Here is a 14,208-nt window from a genome sequence, read left to right as displayed (position 1 = left end):
CAGATAATACGGAAAGCAAACAGAAAACACAAATAAAAAACAAATGACGTGGAAAACGAACAGATAAAATCAAAATTAACAGAATTGAAAATAATTTAAAGGCCACATGCAAATAATTTTGAGAACCTGCATGTATATAATATGTTTAGGTTTAGCTCAATACTAACTGCAACACCACCTGAAATTTTATTCCTCATGCCCTTGGCCATTCTAGATATATTGTAGATACACACGTATCAACAACCTGATTTAGTCAAACATCCCCCATAGCTCGAAAGCTTCAACATAATATACTTAGCCGATCCTGTGATATCGCAAATACGCTCCTATGACCAACTCGGATGCAAATAATCTTTTGATTTAGTTCAACATCTCCATTAACACCCTCTGAAAGTTCGATCGTAACATCTCTAACTCTTCCTTGGATATTGCAAATACACCCTTTTGACAATCTAGATACACATACTGATTTTTCATTTAGTTTTACACCCTCCGTAGCTTTCCCTGGAAGTTAAAACTCAATAGCCTATTCTGTCCCTGAGACACTGCATCTATCATATTTTGATAACCAGGATGCACTTAAACCATTTTAATTTGGTTCAATAATAGCAGTGGTAGCAGTACTAGGCCTGTGAGTTTCATCTTAATACCCTCTGGCGTTTCTGTTGTTTTGCTGATACACCCGTTAGACAACTTACATGCACATAGTACGCTTTGATCTAGTTTTATATCAACATAAAATTTCTCTAGAATTTTATAACTACTACCCTATGCTTAAGACTCAAAGGATTCCCTGAGATTTTGCTGATAGGTTGTTAATACATGTCAACCTGCCAAATGTCAACCTGCATATATGTAGTGTTCTTATTTATTTCAACACTTCCTGAAAATTTCACCTTAATACCCGTAGGCCTAATAATATCAGTAGCAGGGGTAACAGTATTGGTAGTATTAGTAGCAGCAGTAATGGTAGCAGCATGCACAGAATGCATTTTGATTCGTTCAACATCCCCCTCAATATGCACTAAAGTTTTGACTCAATACTCTTATCCGTTCCGAAGATATTACTGATATGCCCTTTTGACAACTTGCACACACATAATTTTTTTTTTAAATTTAGCTTAGCATTTCCTGAAACTTACACTTATAATACCCTTAGCCTTAGTATTAGTAGGATGTACATAGTGCTTTTTTTATTAGTTCAGCATCCCCCTTAACAGAACTCCTAAGCTTCAACTTAATCGTTCCTAATCGTTTCCCTATTCCTAATTCCCTAAGTCGTTCCTGAAATACTGCTGACACACCCGTTTTCCGACCTGCATGCACATAGTGTGTTTTAAATAAGCTAAACATTTCCCCGAACATTCATGAAAAGCTTCGCCTTTATCAAAATGGCTATCTGAAAATTTTGATCGGAATGTCTTTGGGAGAGAGGAGAGAAAGGGGGCGTGGGAGGGGACTGGCTGTCCTATACTTTTGACTCTGAAGTTCCACAGACAAATTCCATACGGAGTGGCTGGGTGAAAAGATTATTTAGTTGATTTATCTGGTTAACATATAATTAATAAATTAATTTAAACTCTGATTTGGAAGCCTCTGAATATACAATATACTATACAAACATGTCTTACCTCATACGGCAGTAGGCGTTTAATGTGGTGCATAACCCCCGAACGATTGGAATTTCTCATATGGTATGAAGACACATGTCGTCCCGTGTTTTCTTTGTTTTGTTTTGAAAGACAACAGCTTGAGCACTGCCCATCAACTTTAAACTTAAAAAAAGGAGAAGGTAAAAGCAAATAAGTGGCAAAAATACCAAAAAAGTCTTTTAAGGACAATGTTGAAAAAAAATTCAGGGGTAAGTTTGCAATATTAGATTGCGAGAACCATAAATCTTGCTGATTTTATAACACAAAAATGATGGCTAAAAAAAAAAGTGACACCTAAACACGAGAAAACTAGCTAGATGGTTCAATATCCTATCCCACAGCAGCAAACCAATGGATCTGAATTGAGGAGCAATATTTACAAATTTTATCAAGGGAAAAAATTGAAATGCTCGGTTTCAAGCTTGACATACAGACACAGATCTCCAAACATGGGTTTTATGTTCATAAAGCAATCACAAAATAGATACACAGACATATATAATCACATATAAATGTAGCCACATAGTTTTCATTTGGTTAAATATGAGACTACCCATGGCAATTTTTATGGTTTTAGACTCTCGGTGGAATGACGTGAAGATCTTAAACAACAAGAGCTAAGAGCTCATATGGCACTTGTGACGAGGTCGGAAGAGCCAAGAGCCAAGAGCTAATATGGTATGTGCTCTAGCAAAATTCTAAGAATCAATAGATTGCTTTAAAAGGAAAGTCAGAGGCTTAATGCAAGTCTGGACTTAACTTTATTAAGTCAATTTGTACAGCTCCCTGACACGCCTACCGATTTGCATCGTCCTAGCACGTCCAGAAGCACCAAACTCGCCAAAGCACTGAACCCCACCATCTAACTCCCCCAAAGAAAGCGGATCCAGTCCGGTTACGTCAGTCACGTATCTACGACATTTATAAGCATTTCCCAAGATCTCTGGTTTCCACTCCAACTACCCCCAATGTCAACAGATCTGATCGGGATTTGAAACAAGAGTTCCTTCTAAATACCAAATTTCATTAGGATCCGGTCACCCGTTCTTAAGTTAAAAATACCTCAATTTTTCTAATGTTTCCAAATTAACAGCCCCCAGCTCCCCCAAAGAGAACGGAGCCGTACCAAATATGTCATCTATAACTTGTGCTTATTTTTCCCATCAAGTTTCGTCCCGATATTTCCACTCTAAGCATTTTCCAAGATTTCTGTTTCCCCCCTCCAGCCTTCTATGTCCCCGGATCCGATTCCAATTGAAAATGGAGCATCCAAGATATAAGATTCTTCTATATATCAAGTTTCATTGAGATCTGACCACCCATTCGTAAGATACCTCGATTTCACGTTTTCCCAGAATTCCGGCTTCCCCCTCCAACTCCCTTCAATGTAACTGAATCTGGTCGGGATCTAAAACGAGAGTTTTAAAGCACATGATCCTTCTAGATATCAAATTTCATTAAGATCTGATCACCAATTCGTAAGTTACAAATACCTCATTTTTCTAATTTTTCCGAATTACTCCCCCCCCCCCAACTCAACCAAAGAGAGCGGATCCGGTCCGGTTATGACAGTCACCTATCTTGGACTTGTGCTTATTCTTTCTACCAAGTTTCATCCTGATCTCTCCGCTTTAGGCGTTTTCCAGGATTTTCACCCCCCCCCCCCCCCCCAATGAAACTGGACCCGGTCGGGATAAGAAATAAGAGATCTGAGTTTCGAGGTCTTTCTAAATATGAAATTTAATTAAGATACGATCACTCTTTCGCAAGTTAATTTTTTTTCTAATTTTTTAGAATTAACCTCCTCCTCCCCCCAACTCCTCTAAAGAGAGCAGATCCGTTCCGGTTATGTCAATCCCGTAACTAGGACTTGTGCTTATTTTTCCCACCATGTTTCATCCTGATCCCTCCACTCTAAGCATTTTCCAAGAGTTTTGGTTCCCTCCCCAACATCCCCTTAACCGGATAAGGTTGAAATTTAATATAAGAGGTCTGAGACATGATATCCTTCCAAACATCAAATCTCATTAAAATCCGATCACTCTTTCGTAAGTTAAAAATACGTCATTTTTCTAATTTTTCGGAACTAACCCTCCCCCCAAAGAGAGCGGATCCGTCTGGTTATGTCAATGACGTATCTAGTACTTGTGCTTATTTTTCCCGCTAAGTTTCATCCCGAACCCTCCACTCTAAGCATTTTCCTAGATTTTATGTTCCCTCCCTCAATCCCCCCCATGTCACCGGATCTATGCGGAATTTAAAACAAGAGCTCTGAGACACGATATCCTTCCAAACTTCAAATTTCATTAAGACACGATCACTCCTTCGTAAGTTAAAACTACCTCATTTTTCTAATTTGTTCAGAATTAACCCCCCCCCCAACTCGCCCAAACAGAGCGGATCCGTTCCGGCTATGTCAATAAGGTATCTAGAACTTGTGTTTATTTTTCCCACCAAGTTTCATCCCAATCCCTCCACTCTAAGCGTTTTCCAAGATTTTAGGTTCCCCCATCAATTCCCCCCAATTTCACTGGATCCATTCAAGATTTAAAATAAGAGCTCTGAGACACGACATCCTTCCAAACTTTATATTTCATTAAGATTCGATCACTAATTCGTAGGGTAAAAATACCTCATCTATTCTAATTTTTCAGAATTAACCCCCCCCCCCCCCGAACTCCCCCAAACAGAGCAGATCCGTTCCAGTTATATCAATAACGTATCTAGAACTTCTGCTTATTTTTCCCACCACGTTTCATCCCGATCCCTCCACTCTAAGCGTTTTCCAAGATTTTAGGTTCCCCCTCAACTCCCCCCAATGTCACCGGATCTGGTCGGGATTTAAAATAAGAGTTCTGAGACACGATATTCTTCCACACATCAAATTTCATTATGATCCCATCACCCGTTAGTAAGTTAAAATACTTCGTTTTTTCTATTTTTTCCGAATTAACGGGCCCCCCACTCCTCCCCAGATGGTCAAATCAGCAAAAACGACTATTTCTAATTTAATCTGGTCCGGTCCCCTGATACATATGCCAAGTTTCATCGTCCTAGCTTGCCTGGAAGTGACTGAAGTAGCAAAACCGGGACAGACAGACAGACCGACAGAATTTGCGATCGCTATATGTCACTTGGTTAATACCAAGTGCCATAAAAAATCAAAGAAAAGTATCAAAGAGCTTACACTGGGCTTACTTCTAGCTGTATGCTATATGTTATATGTTCTATCAGACTCAATTAAGATCTAATAAGCCCTTTCTGATGGATGCAGATAAAAATGTGGCCATTCTCTTACAGAAGATAGATCAACCAATGACAAACAAAATCAGAGCTGTAGCTGTTGTCTGTGTTATATTGAATGGTCTTCACCCCATCTGAAACGGAGTTTGAAGCTCTCTATGCCTTCTTTTGGGGTTAGATTAGGTACACATACTAAACAAATTGCTATGAGCATAGCTCTTATTCTTTCCACTGGTTTAATGGAAAATAGTCCCTAACACTTTCAATCAAATTTGCTAAAATCTGACACGTCTTTCCAGTGGATATACTGAACATAAAAACTTAGGTACCCGTTTCCTATATAGTCAGGGTCAGGGCAAGAACCAAACAGGACACTAGGGTTTAAATCCCATAATTACTAGTTGAATTTGCCAAAAGTAATAATAAATTTATAAACTGTAAAGTGACAATAAACATGAAGAAACAAAGGAAAAAAGAACAAAAACAACACAATAAAATACAGCAAGATATACTTGAATAACAAAAAGAAAAGCAAACCCCGTACAAATCAACTGAAACAAACTAAACAGATCGGTGACACTTTAGACAAGTAACACTCAAAATAAGGACGGGGAGCTGTTAAAAGAAGTTAGGCAAAAGATTAGTGTTAATAGGGAATTTAAAACAACGACAAGCATTTTTTGTTCTTGCATAAATGCAACAGGAGCCAAACAATCCGATTCGAAATAATATGCAACCGGGAGACCTAGGTGAATAATAGCGCAAACAGCTATACAAACTTCACGACGGAGAAGAACAGAGGCGACAGAGGGTTGTTGAGAACAAGAGACAGCCAAAAAGATTTCATTTTAATTCTCATTAAATAAAAGACGGATCTTAAAATACAGTTTTCCCAGAAGAAATTTTTTTCCTTAAATTGAAAAAACAATCTGCTTTTGCTCATGATATCATCTGCATAATTCATCAAAGTAATATCTATTCCAAGGAACACAGTACTCTGTAAAACTAACAGTAACGGCTCAATAACACTAATACTCTACAGCTTGAGGGAAACTCTCCTGGCTAAATGCCCTTACGGGCAGAAATTAATGCAACAGGTCCATATCCAGGGAGGGGCTAAGAGGGTTCGAGCCCCCTTCCCCTGAAATGTTTGTCCGACTCGTAAAAAAGTAAAAAAAAAATGAATGTAAAAAGAAATTTTATGCGTTTTTAAGTCTTTTTTGCACCCCTCCCCCCCCAAAAAAATGTGATCCATTTCACGATTGAAAAGTGCACAATATCTAAGAATTTTCGATAGAATGAGTCCGCTCCAAACTGTCCATGATTTTTTTGTTATAAGATATACAAAGTATACATAAAATATATTTTGTTTTCAGTAAAGGGTAAATCATGTTCGTGTCCTTAGAAGACATTGGGATCGTTAGCTCAACTCCTCTTGTGGTAGTTTCCTCTACCTTTAATTTAGAATTCGTTATTTATTGTAATTTCTGTTCCTTTTGGGTTTCATTTTATTTCTTGCAAGTAATTCATAGTCGTTTTACACTTGAAAAGTAATTTCCCTTTTTTTTGTCGTACGCGGTTTAATATAGATCTTTACTTTTCTTTGAAAAACTTCTTTTGTGGATAAAGTATTTTAAAATCAATTTTATTAGCATTTAATTAACAGAGATTGAAAAAGATTCAATATTTTTGAATCTTTTCGATTTCTCTCCATAAGAATCAAGATTATCGCTTACTGTTCCTATATTGAACACAATTCTGCAACATAGTTTAATATTAGTTTTATTATAGAGCTTAAGATGACTGAGTATAGAGAATAATATTCAAACAAGTGGGTCGAAACTCTAATTAACCCTTAGATTTCTGTAGAACTGAAGGGATTCTGACCCCCATTATATTACAACCTTGAGCATAGACAAATATTAATCAACCATACCCTTTAACATAACACGATAGGATCCACATATTGTCTTTTGATTTAGATCAGTTCTTCCTGGGGTATCGCACAGACACCCTTTTGGCAATCTGGATGCATAAAGTCGACACTGATTAGTTTAGTATCCCGCTTAACTGTTCCTGAAATTTTCAACTTAATACCCTGATCCGTTCCTGAGATATTGCATATCTGCCGTTTTGACAACCTGGGTACACTTAAATTCTTTTGATTTAGTTAAATACCAGTAGTGGTGGTAGTAGCAGCAATCCCAGTTTCATTAGTACTAGTAGTAGTAGTGGCAACAACCGCAAGTAATTAAAGTTGAAAGTAGTAGCATTCGCAGTTCCAAGTAGTCGAAGTCGCAGTCACAAGTAGTCAAAGCAGAAAGTGCTCACAGTCCCTTTGCCAAGTATTCACAATCACGGTCACAAGCAACTGAAGTCGCAGTCGTAAGAAGCTGCAAATTCAAGCCTTTTATCCAGTCGAAGTAGCTGGTAATCACAATCAGTTCTGATTTGTCGCAGTCGCAAGAAGTCCCAATATTAGTAATCGTTGTTGCAGTTATAAGTAGTCGTTGCAGTAGTAGTAATGGCTCTGAAAGCATCAATTCAATACCCTAAGCTGTTCCAAAGATACTGTTGATACGCCCTTTAGACAACCTACATACACCTAGTTTCTTTCCATAAAGTTTTACACACACCTTAACTTTCCCCGAAAGTTTCAACATAATACCCTATTCAGTGACTAAGATATTGCAAATATGCCATTTTTACAGACTGAATACATTTAAACTATATTAAATTAGTTCAACGGTAGCAGTAGCAATAGTAAAAGTGTTAGCAGCCCTGAGAGTTTAAGCTTAATTTCCTAAGACATTCTTAGGTTATTGCTGATACACCCTTTTGACAACATGAACCATGGTCCCTTTCCTGAAATCCTGAAATTTTCGTTTTAATAGCCTTAGTAGTAGTGACAGTAGTAGTTTTCAAAGTACCCATACATTGACTTTTGGTAGTTTACATCCTCTCGACCTCCTTTTAAAGTTTCAACTGAATACTCCACACCGCTCCCGAGACATTGCTGATACATCTTCTCATGCACATAGCCAATCAGCCTAAAAAATTTTCTTACTTTCAATTACAAAATTCTCCTAGCATACTTTCATTTTAAACCCTTTTATTTCTAATCGTTTTTCCGATCGCTCCGAAAATCCCCCTTCTGAGGAAATGTTTTCAGGAAATCCAAACACAATGAAAATTTTTCCTAGAATAGCTTCACATGCAAAATTGAATTGTCAAAGAGAAAGTAAGATAAATAAAAACAATTTCGGATAGGAATTAAGTCAAATCCCCCAAGCGTAAAATTTCCCCTAAAAATTCAACCCCAGAAACCTCCCTCCCCATGAAAACACAATTCAAGCACAAAATCCCCCCCCACCCCGAAAAAAAGTTTTTATACTTCCCGATAACAAATACTATACGCAAACCATGGGCAAATTTCATAACTTACAGACCTTTCCCCACGGGATGCGGGGGATCATACTACCCCCAAAGTCCCGGTTATCGGGTTTTTCAACAATGCTGAAAAAAAGATTAAAACTTCAGTCAGACTACTTCAGAAGGAAAAGAGGCATAGGAGGGGGGCTAATTGCCCTCCAACTCTTTTTGGTCACTTAAAAAGGGCACTAGAACTTAATTTCGGTGTGATTTTCATTAAGATTCGTTGACTTTGGGGGGAGTGGGGGGTCGTAAATTGCTAGCTACACCTGATGTCTCAAGTAGGATCGGTAGCTGGCTTTACAAAAATGGTGATTGCTAAAGCAAAATGCTTTTTGAAATACAAGAGTACTAAATGCCCAGTCAGCGTATTAACTATTCTAAATATACAGTTTCATTGAAATGTTGATGGCACAAAAAAAAAAAAAAAAAAAAAAAAAAATGTGTGTACTGACATGCACATCACAAAACTGTTTAGATAAGATTTGAAAAAGAGAGACTTGTTTTGCTCATCATATTAACTTAAAGGAAAGCTAGTGTACAAGATTAAACAGAAGAAAATCAGGTACTTTTTACCCATACACAACAAAACGAATTTTTATATTCATTGAATTCTAGCTATCGAAAAACTGAGAGCTAATGAAAACTTCTAGTGAATGAGGTAATCACGGGGAGGAGGGGGAATTGGATTGAAGATGCGGAACATGATACTGCCGAGCTCCATACACAGAACTTGTGTCCACGACAAGGCCAGGATTTCCAAATAGGCCCATCGTCAAAGGGCCAGGTGCACACTACCATCGCACTGCCTATTCATAGAAAAGTGATTTTAAAACAACACAGGAATTTCGTGACTACTTACAAACCGTCAGATGTCTCTCAAGAATGGCAGGTGAGATTTTGGTATCACCTATCTCTTTCATTACTTTTGGCTTATCAGTTGCGTTCTCTTCATTTCTTCCACTATTCCCGAATTTTTGGGGATTTCCTTAAAATCTCGCAAAAGTGGTGCGGCGAAAACGCTTGGGTCGCCAAAGCTTTAAATCCAGCCCTGTCCACGACCTACAAAGTTTGTGCAAACTATGTGGTGGGTGTCGTACCTGGCGTTAGTGTTCCAAGTGCGTAGTGGGGAGGCCTTGTGCCTACATAGTGTATATTATAAAAATATATTTTTATTTATGTTTTTTTATGGTTTTAAAGCTTACCTTCTGACAAGAAACATGAAAGACTTTTCCGCAAGTTGTACATCGATTTTTCTCATCTATTTCATTCCCACTTTTTTTACTCTGATCTTCGATATTTTGTCGATTTAACGCTCTTATAGAGCTCTTTGAACACCATAATGTACTGCCATTAGTCAACTGAAGCTGATAACACGAATCCATCCTGTTTTCCTATCAAACAAAGTAGTATGTAGATTAACTAACAAAGGCCATAAATCTAAAAAGGTAAACGAAAACAAAAGCGGTAAAAATTCAAAAAAAAAAAAAAAAAAAATCAAAATTCGACTTTTTACACAGGGCTTACGATTTTAGAGAGATCAAGACCAATTGCCAGATCAATGCATAATAATTAATATTATCAGTAGGAAATTTACTCAAGATTCTTTTTGGTTGTAGTTGTTACTGCTATGACATCATTTAACTCTCAATAGCTCTCACATGTAACTTAGTCTATGTATAGAAAAAAAATCCAAATTCTTTTTCTTTGCATAGCATTTAAGACCTTAGAAAGACTAACACAGAAACCAGATCCATGCATAATTACATTAGCATTTTATTGCTAGTTGTAAATTCACTCCTCATTCTTGTTGGCTGTGACGATTTTTTTTGGGTTGAGGGGAGGGAGGCTGTGCCTAAAAATGTTTTTTTATACATTAAGTTCCTCTTAGTCAAAGGAATTCCTTCGTTAAAAATTCATAGTTTTTGGCCATATTCTAGTCCTCCCACTACAAAATATTTTACATGTTCATCTCAGAAAAGAGTCGCTGAGAATTAAGAGGTAAATACAGATACAGACCTAGGAACAGAAAAGCCCCCCGTTTTTATTACTAAAGCCATTTGCAAGATTCACGTCTCTTGCCCTTGGAGCTCTGTGGGTAATGCCATCCCAGTCTGTATATTTGTTGCAACTTTTTATTATTTTAAGCAAAAGAGCTACCTCAAAATTTTGCTCATGTCTTTGAGGCTTGTCGGAGGAGCAGTTAACAAAAGGGCAGGGCACATGAAAAGGGGAGGGTGTGCCTTTCACCAGTTTTGGCTGGCAATAACGGCAATAGGACTTTCGATGAAATTAGGCCATTCCCAAGTTTCTAGGACCATCTTTCTTATACCAAGGACTGACAAAGTAAAACAAAATAAAACCCACTGGCTTTTGGCTATGGGCAATGCTTAGCCTCACCTGTGATTAAGCTTATTTTTTTAAATAGATTACATTTCAGCTACCATGATTTCCTATATAAAGGTGTATTAATGCAGCAAAATTGTCGAATTCTTAGTTTTAAAAGCAAGAAATGCTTATAGAGCCCACAACGTGAACCGGAACATGCTGTTATAGCAATCACAACCAACAAGAATCAGGAGTAAATTTGCTAAAGCTAATAATAAATAATAATTATACATAGATTTGATTATTGGTGTGGGCTTTCTAAGATTGTAAGCATAAAGGGGGTATTTTCATGAAAATAAATAAGCAGTATGCTACATAGAGTGAAACTAATAAAAAACTATAAAAAAAAATTCCGTTCACTTTGCGGGTGCTATTGGCATTTTTCAGCATTAATATACTTTTCATTGTTCATAAATGCCATCTACTTTTACGCCGACAAGGTAAAATAGAAGTGACGCTATGCATTGCCTATAGCAAAAAAGACCATTTGTCATACTATTGCTGAATGCTAATTGACACAGGGGATTTATCCCAGAAGTTATCAGTCCCGGACATCCACTGAAGAAGGATACAGTGTCCTCCCAATAAATATGGCACTAAAAGGACGAAAGAAAATTCGATAGACTCGAAGCCTATATCTTCGAGTCATTGGCTAAAAAATCATGAACTGACTCGTCCATGAGATGGACACAGAGTTGCAAAAAGCCTCCGTTCCATTGGGAATCCAGGACTTCTCAAATCTGGCTTCTGAGACTAAATTATCAGTCCCTGACCTTCAATGTTTAAATAATAGCTTCTCTTGATATCATGGCAGTGTCTAAGATTCGCATAAGAAAATTACAACACGAAAAAATGCGACGTTGAAAGACCCTGTCGTAGCCTATTGGAATTTTGACTAACAAATTCGTAAGTTTCGAAACAGACTCATCAGGGGGTTTCAGTACCCCGTCTCTGAGTGTTAAAAAAAGAAATTAGGAGATATTTAATTTCTTATTCAGGTAAGAAGGATGGAATGCGCAGGCAGAAAGTCAGGCTTATGATGAAAGTAGGCTTCTATTGATAAAGGCTTCTAGAATTCCAGTAACATACATTCTGACCAAATAGTGCAAGATATCTTACATACAGTTACAGGAACAAATAAAAAAGGTCTCAACGTGAGTTTTGTCACAGAGCAGTGTACTTTAAGTTTAGTTATTTCCTTTTTTTAATTAAACCCGATTGAACCTTGAACCTTGAAAAGAAGATTGAAAAGAAGAACCTTGAAAAGATTGTGACCAAAATTTTGACTTGTGACGAAACAAACCATAAATCAACGTGATAAAACGAGCTTCGATAGCGTGGCAAATGAGTTCTTGAAATATGGTGGTTATGAAGTTAGGTTACTGAAGACTGCGAATTCAATTTTGAAAAAGATATTTAATTTCGTGTTAATTGGAAAGCTTTGATTAAACCGCTTTACAGGAGAGGCGACAGGAATGAGTTAATAAGAAAGATGGATAAAGCTCCAGTATTCATCAGTGAAGGGAGGGGAAAGGTTAATTCCATAGTATTCCGAATGTTCTTTAAATTAATCTGAAACCCTCCTCAAAGAAAGATGGAGAACAGGGACGCTAAACTCTTCTTTTGGGTGTTAAGTACCTCTCTCCCGTCCTCATAAGAGAATTAATTGGAAGACACCCCAATAAATTATGTGCAAATTCCCGGTTCTCTATAGCCGTTAATTTTATTAGAGCGTCTAACAATTACGGTCCATTTTAAGGATTACAATTATATTCAGGGACGAAAATTATATTATACGTCAGTACAACCTCTGAGACTGGGAGGCTAAATACATAATTTTGCAAGAGTTCTCCATTTTAATGCTTGCTAAAATTTGACCTTGTTCTAGGCCAAAATCTGTGAATGCTACAATTTCCTTTGGCGTGACCGCTTTTGTTGCTTAAAAAAAAACACTTGATCTTTAAGGGATTATCGAGAGCATTTTTTTATACAGCAAAAGAAAAAAAATAATAAGAATCAAACATACTTGTTTATTAAAAAAATAGTCAAAAATAAAAAGAAGAGAATACCTGCAAGATGACAGCAAGTACAAGAAATTCACCGTTCACATACAAAGCGTCCCGTCCTATTTCAAATCCGGGTTCAGGCTGGGAATCATGAAGGTGGCGTAACGCCTATAAAATGGACAGTTTAAACTACCCATTTTGCGAAATGATAGACACATCACATTAGGTACACATAAAAACAAGATTGCAATTACAGAAATTTCTACTGATCAGCGGGTTAATCCTTTTTTAAGCAGAATTCACTAAACCTTATCCAACTTTAGAGAGAGAGAGAGAAAAAAGTTTATTTAAACAACAATCGTAGCTTAAATGGCTAATTTGATGTTGAAATACAAAACATGCTATTATACACTATTATATATTGACGTAAAAAGCAGGGACGAAAGAGTTCTAGTAGCGGTTTGTCCGAGCAAGCACAGGCACAAGTTTTAGCTTCCACCTCGTACGGCTGAGTTCTGACAGATACGGCTGACAGGGCTTCTGGTGGTAAAATGTCACGGTGAGCAGGGCTAGACAGCAGCATTTTGCCGAACCTCAGGATAAGGTCACCCAAACGGAGTTCAAGGGTTGCTAAGGCATCGTGGTAGAAAATGTCTAGATTACTTAGGATGATCCTGGTTGCCTGTTTTTGGGCTGAATCCAGTTCCTGCATTAGATAGGTGGTTCTTAATACTGACGGGCCCCAGACGGGACGGGCGTATTCAAGCATGGGGTGTATGTAGCACAGGTACATCCGTAGAAGACGGTGGGGGTTACACCCGAAGCGACGCATTTTTGAAAGGGCTTGCAGAGATGCGTTTGCTTTACGGGTCACATTATTAATATGGGTAATAAAGGTGTAATCACGTGAGAAAATGAAACCTAGTATTTTCACCTCACTCACAACAGGGAAAGGAACTTCAAGGGGGGGGGGACGAAGTCTCTCTTCAGTGAGTTCAGTCTAAGTATTTTTGACTTAAAGACTCAACAGTCAATTTCGTATCAGAGCACTATGCACTTAGCAGATCGAAAGTGATTTCGGGAATTGTTTGGTGGGGACATTGCCATGAAGAAAATAGGGGAGTAAAAACGACAAATCGTTGACAAATTTGCATTTGTCAGCATCTTCTACCAGCAAGTAGTTGATGATGGCAAGAAACGTTATTCCTGCCAGTTTCGTCCCTTGAGGGGTACCACAGGTTATTTTACTCTACTCTGAGTCACAGTCCTCTTCTTGTAAAGCAAATACTTTTTGCTGTCTTTCAGACAGAAAATCGAGCACAATGGCAAGCGTTTGGCGTTTAGCACCCATTCGTTTTAGGTTTTGGCAGGCGACTAGGTGTAACAGGAGATCAAAAGCTTTGCAAAAGTCGATGGCTACTAGGTCGACAAAACAGCCTTGCTTTTTAAGCCATTTCAGGATCTGATCGTACATTCTGACTAGGTAT

General features: G+C 37.7%; 1 protein-coding gene across 1 annotated transcript in view; it reads right to left on the bottom strand.

Annotated features, from left to right (window-relative positions):
* Positions 1 to 14,208, bottom strand: part of LOC136033313 (uncharacterized) — a 74,683-nt gene that overhangs the window by 27,619 nt on the left and 32,856 nt on the right. Inside the window, exons 2-4 of the mRNA XM_065714091.1 lie at positions 12,785 to 12,889; positions 9,533 to 9,721; positions 1,632 to 1,775 (exon numbers count right to left, since the gene is read on the bottom strand). Of these exons, the coding sequence (XP_065570163.1) occupies positions 1,632 to 1,775; positions 9,533 to 9,721; positions 12,785 to 12,889 (438 nt within the window). The remainder of the gene's footprint in view (positions 1 to 1,631; positions 1,776 to 9,532; positions 9,722 to 12,784; positions 12,890 to 14,208) is intronic.

Source organism: Artemia franciscana, chromosome 1 (genome assembly GCF_032884065.1).
Source record: "Artemia franciscana chromosome 1, ASM3288406v1, whole genome shotgun sequence".
NCBI lineage: Eukaryota > Metazoa > Arthropoda > Branchiopoda > Anostraca > Artemiidae > Artemia > Artemia franciscana.
Note: the sequence above shows the minus strand (reverse complement) of the source record. Positions and strands in the feature narration are given on the sequence as shown.